This window comes from Megascapheus bottae, chromosome 15 (genome assembly GCF_031878675.1).
Source record: "Megascapheus bottae isolate mThoBot1 chromosome 15, mThoBot2.hap1, whole genome shotgun sequence".
NCBI classification, from domain to species: domain Eukaryota; kingdom Metazoa; phylum Chordata; class Mammalia; order Rodentia; family Geomyidae; genus Megascapheus; species Megascapheus bottae.
Window position 1 is genome coordinate 36,719,851 of NC_143523.1, and position 17,095 is coordinate 36,736,945.

At 38.3% G+C, this 17,095-nt stretch overlaps 1 protein-coding gene across 1 annotated transcript in view; it reads right to left on the reverse strand.

Moving 5' to 3' along the window:
- Nucleotides 1-17,095, reverse strand: part of Ccdc6 (coiled-coil domain containing 6) — a 97,023-nt gene that overhangs the window by 26,101 nt on the left and 53,827 nt on the right. The window contains exon 3 of the mRNA XM_090346379.1: nucleotides 3,190-3,318. Within this exon, the coding sequence (XP_090202505.1) occupies nucleotides 3,190-3,318 (129 nt within the window). The remainder of the gene's footprint in view (nucleotides 1-3,189; nucleotides 3,319-17,095) is intronic.

Sequence of the window (17,095 nt, forward strand, 5' to 3'; positions counted from 1 at the left end):
TTATAGTGGGAAATTATTTGGCTAGGAAAAATAAAAAAGCTATGTGGATACATACTGCAATATGGGTGAAAACCCTATACTAAATGAAAGAAGACCATATATTATGTGATTCTACTTAGATGAAAGGGCAGAGTAGCACAGGAGATTGAGTGGAACTTTCTTAAGGGAATAGGGGACAGGGGTGGAGAGAACAGACTTTCTTCTTGAGGTCATGAAAATATTCTAAAATTGATAATAGTGATAGGTGCACAGTTCTGTGAATATACTCAAAATACAATGATTTTATGTTTTAAACAGCTGATACTTAAACTGTCCTAGGAAAAATCAAGGAACATATGTGGTAATGTAAGATACACATGTAAGAGTAATTGCCTTCAAATAGTTTATAGCTACAAGTTTATACTTAGAACACCCAAGGAACAAACTACAACTAGGTCCTTGTAATACAGCTTAGTATATCTTAGTACATGTCTTTGCTCTTCTGGCAATAATACACATTACAGTGCAAACTTATAAAACATATTACATAATATAGTATGGACCTTGATATATTATATAAACTACCATAATCTCAAGACATGACCAGGAGGTGGTCAGTTATATCTATGTGAACTCAGATTTATTTCTACTTCTAAAGAAAAATACCCAAACACTTCTCCTTATCACTGACTGAAATAATTTATAGTTATAGTCTGCTTTGTAAAAACAGAGTAAGATTCAGAAGTCATCCAGGACATAGCCAGAACAAAAAGGGGGAGGTAAATTTTATTACAGTATGAAGGTCAGTTTTATTACAGTGTGAAATTTCTGTCTGAATTAAAACATGGGTTTTATATGCAGAATCTGAGGATTAGGTCTAGCACAAAGCTTTGCAATGCACGTGTTCCATTACAGAAGCCCTTTTATTACGGGGATCTGAAATAATCTTGAAAATCAGCAAGTCATTAACTTAATATAGAGAATGTATGCCCTGACCTTCACTTAAAGAGGCTCCTTTAATTAAGTCTGCAGAGGATCTGGAGACAGGGAGGCAGCTGTCTTTTCTCCCTCCCTTCCCTCAGAAGGTCTAAGAGATCAGGCCACCCTTCTCCTTCTGACCCTAGCTCACTACTTCCACCTTGTGGCCACAGTGAAATCCTAGGGGTGGGGGGGTCAAGGTCTCAGCCTGCAGGCTCCACTGGGGCCTACAAAGAAATGTGTAACAAATGCTGCTTAAAATTGACAACAGTAGGGCCTAGAGTGTGGTCTAGTGGTAGCGTGCTTGCCTGGCATGCATGAAGCCCTGGGTTCAATTCCCTGGAACAAAGTTTTCACTACACCAGCTTGATTTATCTCAAACAACGAATACCAGTTTCAGGTACCTGTGAGGAATTTAGAAAAGAATCCTCAAAGCTTTCTTGATATTTAAGCAGGTGAGCAAAATATTTGTGGAGCAGGAACAAAATATTTTTAAGCCCAGCTTAAAAATAAATTTGAAAGATGAAAATAGTTCATAAATGAAACTGAATGGTAACAATAAATTCCTACTCTGGAGATGAATATGAATATATATATAGATATAGATCTCTCTCTCCATTTATCCATTTCTCTATATATCTATCTAGTCCTTGAAAACAACTGTTTTCTCCTTTTACATGGAAGAGATGAAGTCTTTCTTAGAAAATCTAGCAACATTCCCCATTTTGAGACTTTTGTCTACCTGATATAAAAACAACAAAAAAAGTCATTACTAGTTGAAAATAAACCCCAACTTCCCCTCACATCTTTTGTTCCCATCACAGTTTCATGAATCTCAGGTAAAAAATGAGCAGTGCTGAGAGCAATTGAAGAACTAGCCAGACACATGGCAAGGACCCTGAATATGAGATTAAGTGAACCAACCGCACATGAAAAGGTTCATCATCCATTAAGATCTATAAAACAAAGATCAATTAATAAATTTTAAACATGAATTTTGCATGGTAACCCAAATAGCTGTAAAAAATATATGTGTGTGTGTGTGTGTGTGTGTGTGTGTGTGTGTGTACACATATATGGCCTCTTGTAATTTACTTTACAGAAAACACAGTTCCAGGACACTAGAGAAGAATAGGGCATTAGAGAATAAAAGGCCAGGGGCATCAGGGACTGGAGTTTATGGATGGGTGGGGTGGGGAATAATGGCTGCCACAGATGTGTGTGGTGGAGAAGGACCCGCATGGACTTCTAAGGTAATTCCTGTGATCTATGCAAATGGTTTCCAAGGGCCTCACATAAAACAAATATGTGCTATTGCTACTTCCTACCTGTGGAATCCTATAGTTTGCCTTTTCCCCATGTTAGTCTTTTCTGTGCTGTTTACAAATGGAGAACTTGGGCTCAGGGAAGTTCATTAAGTCTGTGGCTTACCCAGGATGAGTTACCAAGATACTATATATCAGTATCAACAAGTTTAGCCAGGGAAAGATACTGTTCGTGTAACATCACTAATAACTCAGCCAGACACTGGTGGCTTCACACTTACAATCATAGCTACTCAGGAGGCTGACATCTGAGGACTGCAGTTGAATGCCCATCCTATGACAGGAAAATCTGTGAGAGCCTCATCACCAATAAAATACTCAGAAAAAAGCTGAAAGTGGCACTGTGGTTTAAGTGGTAGATCACAAACTGAGCAAAAGCAGCTCAGGGACAGAGCCTAGGCCAAGTAATAAAGGACTGCTAAGACTAATAATTCACTGTGTATTTTTTTTCCTTTTTATAAAATTGTAATTAGTAATAGGGTTACATGATATTTGCCAGATAGAAGGTGCATTAATTCACATACATTGATACCCCTTCACATGTCTTGGGGTGTGTATTTTAAAGAACTCTTGAATGAAGCTTTTAGGTCCATACCACCCTTAGTCTCAGGAAGTTTCATCACAGAAAGGTTCCTGTTATTAAAAAACATTCTTCATCCTTTGTAAAAAAAGAAACCTGACATTTCCTGCTATAAATCAGTGTATCACCACATATCCCCAAAACCTAATTAAATGTGGTTAAAAAGAAAGAAAAGTTCATGAGGGAATGAGCAAAGTATGCAAGCTTGCCAATGATTACTTGAGAAATGAAGTCTCCACTGTGGGAAAAACAAGCTGAAACTCTTTATTCATTCATATTCTACAGGTGATGAGAAAGCAACATCCAGGAAGAGTTCAAGACACTTACCTGCTCCAATGTAAGTTGTTTGGAAATGGTATCATTCTCCAACTTTTTAATCTTTTTCATCAGTTTGTTGACCTGAAATTCCTGCTCCTGTTCCAGATGCTGCTCTAGTTCTGCTTTCTCGTGCTGCAACTAGAAAAGGAGAACATGGACATGGAAATCAAGAAACTCAAAGCTGTGCAGACATTGGATCTCAAAGGTGAACACATGGGGTTAGGAGAGACTTCACCACGAAAGTGGTATTATTTACATTAGTTCATCAGGCAACTGAGTACTGGGAACCCACTCCTGATACATTCCTTACAACTTTAAGTCACAAAGCAAATACAAAGAATATCAAACTGTACTCAAATCTGGATCTCAATTTTAAAAGCAGTAGTTGTTTCTGTGGGAAAGAATTAGGAGGCTAGGGAAAGAGGCAGTGAGGGAAACTTATTTTTCAGCATAAATGCTCTGGCTCTTTTGAGATTTATACCACAAGAATACAAATTAAGACATTTTAAAAAGAAATATCACACCATTTTTATTAAGTGAAGTTTATTCAGATTTGTGTTATGTTTGCAGAGAGAGAGATGTCACATCACAAAATATACTAAATAAATTATTCAGAATGACTAAACTATTCCCCATTGTGCGAGAGCATACTGTGGCAAAAAGCAGTTCCATTAATCTTCCCTGGAAAATAAAATTGTACATCACACTTCGTTCATCCTTCTTTAAAACCATGGAAAAAAACTTATTTGTGTAATTAAAATATAAAGCTATGCTGTTGTTACAAGCCAAAATTTTAAAAGACTTTTTCCAACCTTCAAAACTAAAAGGAAACCAAAGAAACCCCAGTGGGCCAGGGCCACCCACAGTTCTGAGTAACCATGCTTTATTTCAAATACTCTCCATTGTGGGGTTTTACAGATCCATAGCAGGGATTAGCTTGGTATGTCAAAATCCAGGAGACGGAGACAAAGTAAAGTAAGAATATAAAGTGATAAACACTGGTGGATGCTAAGATCTGAGAATTGTGGTTCCAAGACAGTCCAGGGAAGGAAAGTCTATGAGATTCTTAGCTCCATTTCACCATCAAAAGGCCAGAAATGGAACTATGGCACAAATGGTAAAGCACTAGCCTTGAGTGAAAAAAAACTAAGGGACAGGGCCTAGACCCTGAGTTCAAGTCCCAGTACCTGAACAAAAACAAACAGCACATCATTTCTTTGGGGACCAGGCTTTGACCATGCATTAAGAGGCACAATTACCTCCATTCTATATCTGACCAGAGGCCACTGGACCAACACAATATAGTTAGAAAATAGTAGTAGTGGAGGCCATCCCAGGCTCTGAACCCCAGACCAGTTCTCATCTGCTATACCTGGGCAAACCCAAGAGAAATAGTAACCCAGACAGTAATACTCACTATCACCTAACACAGGCTTGGTAGTTTCAAATGAAATGATTAAGCACAGGAGAAAAGTGCAATGTGCACCTGCTTAAGGGGTGAGAGGGTAGTTGCTGTATCTACACATTCTAAGGGCTACAAAGGACAATGAAGAAAGCTCGGCCTTCCCCAGGCTCAGTCTCAAAAAGGACAAACCTATCTCTCCCTCCAGAGTTGATGCAATCCACTGATCTGGAAATATACTCTTGGATTTATAAAAAGGAAGCTTAAAATCTGGTATCTTCTAGAAATGTTGAGTAAACCAATGTTTTTGTTGCATAGTTATAAAAAAAAACAAAGACAAAAAGTGGTCAGCCTTGCAAGGACCCAGAAAATAAAAACAAAGCAGAAATAGAGAGATGCTTACAGTGACAAGTCTATTTAAAACTCGGGTTCTGTAAGACTAAGAAGCAAGGCTAAGAACTAAGACTGGCCACAGAACAAAAAGAGTTTCCATATGGCAGACACAGAGACTCCAATAGAACAAATAATGTTATGTTTAGGAGGTAAGCTAAGCAAAAATGTTTTTAACAAGCCCTTGTTGGGTATGTTGTGACTTATGTACTATCCCAATGGGAGATAGCATCTATAGTTAAGAGATCATTCATGCCCAAATACAGTTTATTAACACTGGGCACCTCTCCTAGTTAAAAGAAATAAATTTGAGTCTGAAAATCTTTAAAATATTTACAAATGTAGTAGCTATGTTCTCTAGTATGTTTTCAACTACTACCATTTTATTTGACAGAATGCCTATGCTTTCCTGCCAAGTGAATTAAAACAAAGGATGCAGTTCAACACTGAAGCACACCGGCAGTGTTCATCACAGGATGAGAATCTAAGCACACAGGCTCTCACTGACTTGCATGCAAACAAGGCATATTTTGACACATGGTCTAACCTGTCAATACCTAGTTAGGTATTTCCTTTACGACTGCAGACTGAGCAAAGCCTATACGAGTTCCTAAATTTAGGAGGCTTTTTCTTCTCAAGAGAAAAGCAGTTGTTAGCAGGACTCAAGCAAGGTCCCTGGGTTACACTAGCCTATTCAGAAGATAACAAGCCATTCTGAGACATAAGTCTGCCTGATAAAGATCCAGTTTCTCTTGTGGATGGACACTGCAACAGTCCTGCTGTCTGCTGTCTGTTCTGTCATCTCTCAGGTGACAAGCAAACCAAGAAGCAGGTGTGAAGCTTCTTAATACAATTTCTTTTCAAAAGAAATCACCCCCCTCTCTCTCCCTTCAAAAAAGGGTAGAAAAATATAGAAATACCTCAAATCCTCAAAATGATTAAATGAAGGTTAAGATGAGCTGGGGAAGAGGCAGACATGGGAGTAGGGATGCAAAAGAAGAATAATGGCACTTACCTAACAAAATGTGCCTGGGGGGGGGGATCTAGAAATTGTTTTAAATAAATACTGTAAAGCTTCTCTAATTAAAAAAAATAATAATTTAAAAAAACGCTCCAAATTCTGCAACAATCTGAGCATCAACACAACCCGGGCTGAAAGTTTCTTACCCAATTTCATACGATGCTCACAGGAAAAGTGCTGATATTGTTGTATACAGCAACCTTCAGGTATGTGTGTATTGGGGTATATGACACTTTAATAAATTGTATTTTATGTTTAGACCTAAGAACCATCCCCAAATTATTTTATTAGGCATATGAAAATATTTTCAAATCCAGTGGAGGGGGGCAACTTGGCATTGAAGATGCTTTTGATCCCAAGTGTTTTGGGAAATGGATAGTCCCATTTGTTCCATGTAAATCCAAGCAATTTGGCCCCTTAAATGCTTGAACATCCTGTATCCACCTGTTTATTTTGAAGATGTAGTTTATGACACCCAAATTGGAAAACTCTCCAGTGAAACTGGTACAAGCCAACCCATAACAACTATCAAAAGGAAATTCCTCTTTCTTCTCTGTTGGTCATTTTCAGTGTGGCTTGATTTTAAATTTCTAGGGGAGGTCTTAAACTGTATTGTTAGCACTATCAAATCTTTCAATAACGTCAGAAATTCTAAACTAAAATTCAAACTTAAGAAGCATATAATTAAGCATATTTTGTCAATATGTTTGAAGTAAACTCATGTGTTTGCCCTGTGTATTTATAAGAAACGCATACACATAATGAAAGACTTTTCAAAACTCAAGAGTTTAATATAATACTTTTTATAATACTACAACCATTTTTAATACATAATACATTTGATTCAGTATGGGAAAAATGTAATATAATTGAAGAAGCTACAGCAAAGATACAACTGTGAAGCAGAATTTTAGAATTCCAGATAGCAAACTCTAAGCATTTTCTTATTTCCTTCACTGAGGGCATAGAGCAAAATACCTATCTCCCTAAAGAATGAAAGTATGGCATTAATTTTCTGGCAAGCAAGAAAGCCTGAAAAAAAAAATCAGCCTATGATCAATAATGGTCATGACAATTTACAAAAGGTTTTCTGAGATTTCCTCAATGAGCCAGGTTCAAGGACTATGTACCAAGTGACATTTTATTCTCAGCAACATTCTCCCAGGCAGGTAGAGGTGTTGAAATTACTCACCTGGGAGAACTACTGCCAACAGCCACTGCAGGTGCACACGTAGGCTTAGGCCTGGCTGGTTAGCCGGCCCTCCCACCCAACATGCAGGGAGGTTTGCCAGGCATACATCCTGCAGGTGTGGGCTTGTCATGCGAGCCAGCCCCAAACGAGTGAGGCAAGCCTTCTGACTGCCAGCTCAAAGACCCAGTGTTCTTACAGAAAAAAAAAAAAAATGCTTTACAATGTGCCAATGGTGCCTCCACTTTGGCATTGTTTTGTCAACACAAATACTTTTGTGTCTCACTTCAGTGTCCCACAGTCAACATTCTTAGTTAATGGAGGATATTAAGGATAGGACCTACCTGCATGGCTCCATGTAAATGCCTGCATTATAATAAATGCATTAAGTCACTGGATCCTCAAAAACAATGATCGGGTTAACATGAGTTGGGAAAATGTCAAAAGGCATTTCACCAAGTATCAATCATCTCTTAAGAACCAACTGCTCTACTATTCTACTCAGCACTACTCAGACTCCTACCTCCATGTGTCAATCACACCGATTTGAGCCCACTCTAATTCCCACTTCCTTCTCACTGTGACTGCTACTGTTATTCTTGCTCAACACCTTCCATCTCTTCAGTTATCCATTACTTGAAGCCAGACTCCCTAACAACTGTCAAACACCCTCTTTCCTGTGCTTCTGGCCCAGCCTTTTATTCCTCATCATAAAGAATGAAAGTAGATTCCCAGCAGACAAACCCTAGTGTTACCGAGTCCTACTCAAAGCCTCCAAGGGCCTCACTATTCCATACAGACTGGACCCAAAGTCACTGGAACAGCATTTGAAGTCCCTATGCAGATTTCCAATCTTTCTTCAATTTGGTCCAAGTTAACAGTCCAAGGTTTGCAAACATAGGTGGCTTCAGGTACCAAGCCAGCAAAAAAATGCACAACGTTTAGGTACTTAAAGACAAAGTTCATTTGTTTTTCCAAAGACACATTGTCATCATCATCCTGGCAAAGTATTTATGGAGACCATTAAGGCTAGGGGTCTATAAACCCCTGTGACAATGCCTGCTAATCACAGGAGCCCACTCTTACAGAAACTGGGACACCCACACCTGCTCATGCTGGGCCTCAGCTGACAGGGCCTGAATCTCTAAGTCACTGGTGGTTGGCTTCCCACACACCCTTGGCTTATGGCACACTCCTCCTCAAGCTGTGACAAGCACGTTGTTGTTCATGTGAATTTTAATGTCTGGTTCATGGCACTTTCCTATCTTTTTCATCAGTTACTTTTAAAAGCAGCTTGTCACGTGTCAAGCACTTTTTATGCATCTATTTACTTAGTCATAACTCTACAGCAGATGCTATTATCACCTGCATTAGACACGGAATGAAACCACACATTTGACAGGGTGTGTAACCAGCCCAAAGCCTCACAGATAAAGTTCAAAGTTCATATTGTAGTCTCTGGCTTCAAAACCTTTCTCCTTATCTTTGGTGTCTGCTGCCACCTTCACAAAAAAAAAAAAACAAAAAAAAACGAAAAAAAACAAAGAAAAAACTTCCAAAGCATACTTACAATTAGTTGTTTACAGCTCTCTGGAAGGGCTATGACCAGGATGGATGCAGTTCTAATTCAATAATTTTATAGCCTTGCATGTGCAAATATTGCCTAAAGGACACCACCCTCCCTTTTTGTGGACTGTCTGTCCCCAAGATGAAACGTCTGGCTGAGCAGGATAACTAAGTACAAAGGACATCATTAAGAAGTTGACTTATCAGTCACGAATGAATCTGAGCATCGTGATGCAGAAGTTAAATTATACAGCCTTAATTAAGCCATTGAAGAGGTTGCAGGAGGTGCACTACTATATGCCACAGTCCTCCCAAGTGGGATACAACACACCAGCTCCTCGCAGTCTCAACCCGATCATGGCGCCTTCAAGACCCACTAAAAACCAACATCCTGAATCTTTTCTCCTTTTTGCTACTGACATTACATTTATCTGAAAATAGTTTCGCATGGCTTTAAAAATAATCTAGCTTCTTTTAAATGACCCTGTTATATGAAATTGTGACATGTGAAACTGTGACATGTATTTTATTTTATTTTTGCCGATCATGGGGACTGATCTCAGGGTCTGAGCACTGTCCTTGGACTTTTAAGGTTAAAGCTCTACCACTAGAGCCACAGCACCACTTGTAGTTTTTTTCTATATATGTGGTATTAAAGAGTCAAACCCAGATATTCATGCATGCTAGGCAAGCACTTTACCACTAGGCCAAATCCTTGGCCCCTGTGACGTGTACTTTTATTCTTTCATGGCATTCAGTTGAATGAGTATGCCACAAATTATCTTCTCTGCTGACGACAGACACTGGGCCATTTCTAGTTTTGGATTTTATGATCAAGGGGACAGAGAACATCTACACATCTGGTGCACATCTGCACACTGTATGATATACACTCCAAAGGAGAAATGCTGGGTCATAAAGAATATGAATATTTCTAACCTAATTAGGTAATGAATGCCAAATCATCTTCAAAGTAGTCGCAACAATTTTCATGCTTCACCAGCAGTGCATGAAAATGTTATACTGTGTTAGATTAATTCACCTTTCCTCATTACTATAGTCAAGTTGTGTACTTTCTCATTCCTTTTTTCAGCCATTTGGAGATCCGCTTAAGGCAAGAGTCTGTTCAGGACTTCTACTAGGTTTCTTCTACTAGGGTTGTCTGTTATTCTGACTGATTTATAATACTGTGGTGGTTTATATGTGTTGGAAAGACCGTCTCCTACTCTGTGGCTTGTCTTTGCATGATTTCCCATGGTACAACATTGGTCTGCTTCTCTAGACACATCCCCTGGGTTGATGGCCTAGGTTTCCATGGCAATAAGTTCTAATGATAACTCCCAAATGCATCTATCTAGTCCAGACTTTTCTATTGATAGCCAGAGAACTTTCAACCCAACTATATGTTTTCTCCATTTGAGGTCAACTAAACTTCTGACCTTCCTACTAAAGCCTACTCTACTTGCTGCTTGGTAACACCCTAAAGCTGGTAACCTACTCTTCCAATCATTGAAGCCTAAACCTCGAAGTCTCTTCTTCCTCTTCTTTTCTCACATTTACTTTTTTTTTTTTTTGGCCAGTCATGGGGCTGGAACTCAGGGCCTGGGCACTGTTCTTAGACACTTTTTGCTCAAGCCTAGCACTCTAACACTTGGGACACAGTTCCACTTCTGGCTTTTTCTGAATATGTGGTACCAAGGAATCGAACCCACGGCTTTGTGCATGCTAGGTGAGCATTTTACCATTAGACTACGATCCCAGTCCTCTCAAATTCACTTGTAATTGATGAACAAATTTTGGAGGCTATTTCTTTCAAATACACCCAGAATCCTACAGTCTCCATCATTTCTGCTACCACCCTGAAACAGTCCTCACCACCTTTTGGCAGGGATTACAAATTAGCCATTCCTAACTAACCCTCTTTGTTCCCACTTTGGCCCCTATTGTACCATAACTGAGAAACAAAACTGTAAGAGTCACGCAAGGTTATTCTACCCTTCCCCAACAGTGAAAGCTGAAGTCCTGGCAGTAGCTTCCAAGACTCTACGTGATCTACAGTCCTCAAACCTTAGGTCCATTATCCTTCTGATTGTATCTCAGCCCTCTCTTTGTAGAACCTCACTCCAACCACACTGGCTTCTCTGTTGTTCCTCCTATATGACAGTCCCAATCCCAAGCGAACCCTCTCTTGTTGCCTCCGACAAAAATAGCCCTCCTTCAGAAATCCACAAGGCCAGCTTCCTTCTTTTCTGCTCTGATACTGCCATCATAACAGAAGTTATTTAAAATTTCATTGCTCTTGTACCTTTCACAGTAATCTATACTTTTCTAAAGTGCTTACTAACTTCGGGAGATTTCTGATGCTACCTTTTTATTTTCATATTTAACTGTGTGAAAATACCCTTGATTGTAATTGTTTGCTAGTAGATTCTAGACATTTCCACATACACAATCACAAACAAGTCGCAATTATAATTCTCCCTTTTCAACCTTGGTATCATTTACCATTTGTTTGCCTTTTTGCACTGCCTTGCAATCTGTAACAAATCAATATATGTAATGTAGGAGGCATCCTGTCTTCTTTCAGAATTTAAAGGGAAAGTTGTTAACGTCATAATTAAACACAAACATTTGCTCAGGCTTTTTTTTTGTAATTTACTTTTTAATACAATTTTTGTCATCTTTAGTTTTAAAAGGATATTCAACTCAACGCATCCATTTACGAGTATAATGCCTCTTAAGCTATGTTAATTCCCTCATCTCTCCCAACTCCATCTATTGGAATCCTCAATTTACTTGGTTCCAGTTTTTAATTTGTTTTTTTTTATAAAAATTACCAGATTTAAATTCCATTCTTGATTCACTAAGTTTTTTTTTAGAAATTGCTATATTTAAAAAATTCCATTGTATATAAAATTTTCCCATCTACTGACATTTTTTAAAAATTTTTATATGGGGCTAATTACTTTGACTGATATTGTATGATTAAACCTATTTTGTATTCCTTATATGAACCTAACACATTCAAGGTACATTGCCCTTCTAATGCACTGTTGGCTTCATTTTACTTTTATTTAAGATTCTTACTCAGAATTGAGACTGTAATATTATATATGTTACCCTTATTTTTTTCCTTTAGAGTTCCTGGAAGATTATTAATCACTGAATGCTTTCAGTGAAGCTATTTGAACCTTAAATTGCTTTTTCATGAAGGCTCTGACCACTGATTCAATTGTTCTTATTTTCTTCTTCCTCAGCTGTAAAAAAGATGTTTCTCTAAGAAATTGTAGATATCACCTAAATATCAAATATATTGTCATATCATTATTTGTAAATTTTTCACTTACCCTTTGAATTGTCAAAAGAAAAGCCATTTTTCCTAGTTTCCTGGCAAAGAATTACAAGCTTCGGTTTTCTTTCAGCATGACTGGTTTATAGCCAAGCTTTATATTTCTGATACTTGAAGTATCAACAAAGTCCATTTTCGTTTTTTCTATTCATTTACACTCATGGAATCACTTAACTTCATGTACCTGGCTGTTTTTGTGTGGATACTGCATTTAATTTTGTATTTATAGAACAATTTGTGGCCTGAAATGATAGTATCTAACTCCAGAAAATTCTGTTTTCTTTAGCCAAGTACTGAGCCTACCTTAATCCAGAATCAAAGCTTAAATCTCTGGCTCACATAGTTCATATGAAACTGGTTTACTTTTATCCTTAACACTGTAGCTCTTTTAGATTCCAGCTTCAAGTGAGAGGGTAATTATCAACCCCAAATTTGGCCAGCTTTATTCTTTGACTTCCGTAGCATCAGCCTCATACAACTATCAAAAGCATATCTGAATTGTTTCTCAAGAAACTTCAACTGCCTTTACAATAAAAGCAGCTCTGATTATTGGAGTATCCTCTCTCCAACCACTGGTATAAGATCTAGAGTTCTCTAATTTTGTGTGTGTGTGTGTGTGTGTGTGTGTGTGTGTGTGTGTGTGTGTGTGTGTGTGTGTGTGTGTGTGTGTGTGTGTGTGTTTGGGGTGGGGTACTATATTGAGGCTCGAATTCAGGGCCTGGGCATTTTAGGATGGCATTTTAGCACTTGAGCCACATCTCCACTTCCATCTATTTACCAGTGAATTTACTGGTTAACTAGAGATTAAGAGTCTCATAGACTTTTCTGCCATGGCTAGCTTCAAACATTAATCCTTAGATCTCAGCCTCCCCAGTAACTAATATTACAGGCACGAACCATTGGTGCCTGGTACTCAGTAAAAATGTAAAAGCATTTTGTCTAGCTTTTGTTTGTCTTGATTGAAGTTTATCTTAATTACAAGCCACATGGAACTTTTGGGGATGGAAAAAAAGATACTGAAGTCCTTATAGACTATTAATTATTTCTTATTTGGTTCCTTGTCAGCATTTTCAAGACAGGCTTAGAATGGAGCCCTCACATCTGGCCAGGTCATCTTCAGGGGGGGTTCAAGCTTCCCATCCCCTCAGGGTACCTAATGGACTAAATTTGAGATTCCAGGACTTCCAACAACATGATGTCTACTAAACAAAAAAAGAAAACGAAAGGGAGGAGAGGTGAGGGAGATACTGCCTACACCTTTTCACACTCCAATCTACTGTACACTCTTCACCACAGCAAGCTATGGAAGTAGCCCAGATGTCCTTCAATGGGCAAACTGGTCAAGAAAGCACAATCTATAATGTTATATATATTGTGTTATATATATACATAATTCATCCATTAGGAAAAATGCTATTACATCATTAAAAAGAAAAAGAATGGCCTTGGAAAAATTATATTAAGTCAGGCTCTGAGAGTGAAAGGATGCATGTTTTCTCTCATGTGTGAAGTTGGATTTCATTTACAAACATATGTAAACATACAGTGGGTCATGTAAATTTACACACAAATATATTAACTCAAGTGCAGTATATGCAGGGGACAACTCCAACGTTGTAACTCCTTTGAACAAATATCTTACAGTCAGTCTAACAAAATGAATACCAAGAAGATAGAACTTGGGGTGCCAGAGTGGTTGAGTCAAAGGGAAGGGATAGATGAGAAAGGCTGTGCAAATGCAGTTATAGTATTCCATTCACAGTGAAAATGGAGCTAAGAATCTTGAAGAGTTGCAGGTGATAAGGTGGGGTTGGGAGAGGGGATAAAGATGAAAGGGGTAACGCTGATCAAGATGCACTGTACTCGTCACAATGGAATTCTACGCTGCTGTCAGAAAAAAAGACATCAACCCATTTGTTAGGAAATGGAAAGACTTAGAAAAAATCAGATTAAGTGAAGTAAGCCAGACTCAAAGGAACTTAGGCTCAATGGTTTCCCTCATTTGTCATAATCAGTAGAAATCTTGGACTCTCCTAGCAGAGATCTGCAATAGAGCAAAATCTTGATACATAAGGCCATATAGTATGAAGCTAATTGAAAGGACCTCCAGGATATTGAAACAAAAGCCATATAACGAATGATTGTTGTCCTTAATGTACTATGTTATTTCTCATCTCCTTTGCTGTCCCTTGGGTATCTCATATTGTTACAGTACCTCACTCTGTTGTCTGATATATTGAATTTATTTGTATTTGATTATTTGAAATTTGATAGGGAAGGGGGGAAAACTAAGACGGGGGGGGGGAGTGGGGGAGAGGGTAAAGGGTACCAAGACACGTGAAAGGGTATCAATGTATGTGAATTAATGCACCTTCTATCTGGCAAATATCATGTAACCCTTTCATTAATTACAATAAAAAAATAACTAAAAAAAGATGCACTGTACTTGTAAACTGACATGTTGAACTGAAACTCCTTTGTATAGCTCTCAAAAGACAAAAAAATAAAAATAAAAAATTAGATCAGAGAGTCCTTTAGGGAAGTAAAGGTATGGCTCTAGTGATTACATTTGAGAAAAAAGTTAAGCAAGACAACAAAGCCCTGAATTCCAATCTCACAACCAGCACTGCCTATAGCATTAAAAGTCTTTATCCTAACACCTGCATTATCTTTTCAGGAGTAAAGTATGCTTAGACCGAAGGGCTCATTTTATATTAATATCTTATGAGAATTAAAAAGGACATTTCTTTCTTCCCTACTTATTACCTAGTTTGCAATAAAGAGGAAAAAGGAAGGTGAAGACAACTAGCAAGAGAATGTTAACTTTTAACGACTTCACTACTGACTGAGCTAATTGTCAACTGTTTTAAAACTAAGAATGCATGGGCTGGGAGTTTGGCCTAGTGGTAGAGTGCTTGCCTAGCATGCACGAAGACCCAGGTTCCATTCCTTGGTACCACGTACATAGAAAAAAGCTGGACGTGATGCTGAGGCTCAAGTGGTAGAGCTCTAGCCTTGAGAAAGTCCAAGGACAGTGCTCAGGCTCGGAGTTCAAGCCCAGGGCTGGCAAAAAAAAAAAAAAGATAAGAATGCAACCAGAAATGTGGCCCAGTGATAGAGTACTTGCCTATAATTCATGAAGCCCTGGGTTTAATTTCTCCTTACCACATATACAGAAAAGGCCAGATGTAGTGCTGTGGCTCAAGTGGTAGAGCACTTGCCTTGTGAGAATTCACGAACAGTACCCAGGTCCTGAGTTTAAGCCACAGGACTGGCAAAATAAAATAAAATAGAAAATGTAAAACATTTTTGAGGTAAAGATTTGACATCGTCTTTTTTTTTTTTATTGTGATTGATAGAAGGGTTACATTATAGTCACCAAATAGAAGGTGCATTACTTCACAAACATTGATACCCTTTCTCATGACATGGTCCCCATTTCCCTCCCATCCTCCCCCCACTCATTTGATTTCCCTCCTTCCCTATCCAATTTCAAATAACCAATTAAGCACATATAAAATATATCAGACAAGGCAAAATATTGTAACAATATGATATATATATATATAACCAGCCTTTCCAACTAGAAATAACAATGGTTCCTACTTTATTCCAACTTTTAAAAAAAAAAACAGACTTTCACCCCCAACCTTACCTAAATCTTATTTTCTATATTTATTTTGCTATTTGCATTTTCTTACGTATTATGTTCATGTAGTCAGCATAGAAAGTTCCTAAGCCCTTCATCCTGTCCTTACATTATTTTTGCAATTTGTGCTTAGCATATCAATTCTTTTAATAAAGTTCAGGAAGGTGTACACACACACACACACGAAAAACTTGGCAGCTCTTTGTAGATGTACTGTGAATGAAACACATAAACCTTTCGCTTTACAGAAAGAGAAGGTCAAAGCTAAGCTTCAGATTGTCTGGGAATGACAATCCCAGGGGGAAAAAAATCTCCAATTGTTTTGAAAGCTATTCTATGACAACACATTTCTCTGATGAGTATTAATAGCTCTGAAAAACTACAGGCAAGACGGCTATGGGCCTAAAATTTTCACCTACATGGATGCAATAGTAACCTTCACCTTGGTGCACTTGTAATTAGCAACACAGCATCTCATGCATTATCACATGTAACTTTGCTGCCTGCACAAAATGATTTCATTACCATCTTAGGAGGAATGGCAGGAAGGAGCTTCAAATAAACATGCTTGAAAAGAAGAAATATGAGAACTTGTACTTTTTGCTGTCCACAGATACATCGTGTTACTAAAAGAAACAGCTCTCCTGAGATTAGGGAAAAATAAGCTCTAGTGGGGGGAAAGTCCACTCAATTGGCTTGAAAAAGACAAAACGACTTCTAGGGGAGGAAAGTGAGATGGCTGGTGGAGTGGTTAGCCTTCTGTCTAGGTGAACAGGTACAAGTGGGAACATAGGAAATTCTTCCAGTTTTATTCCTCTATAAATGGAAGAAAAAAATGCAGTTGCATGATACTCTGATACTCAGAAACCATTCCTTTGGGTATAGCAGCTTCAGCCAGAGTTTTGCCCATAATTTCCTGCCTTTCTTGTACATGTCATCATTCTACAGATGCTAGAACCACTTTTAAGTCCAGGAGGCATTCTAACTCCAGGGACAGTTCAAACAATGATACAAAAAAAGCCATGACACCCTATGAAGATCCAGAAAACTCTGTCTGAAGTATTAGGATACGGGCATGAAAATTTCAAGTAGAACAATAGTGGCATTGCTGCAAGAAAGCTAGATCCTATTTTAAATGGGGATCAAAGATACAATATTATAAACCCATTTCAGATCTTAAATAATTAAATATCTGAGCCTGGTACTGGCCTCTAACACTTGTAAGGACTAGCTCTTTGGGAGGCTATGATCTGAGGATCGAAGTTTAAGTCAGCCTGGGCAGGAAAGTCCCTGAGATTCTTACCTCCAACTTAACCACCAGAAAGTCAGAAGTGAAAGTATGGCTCAAG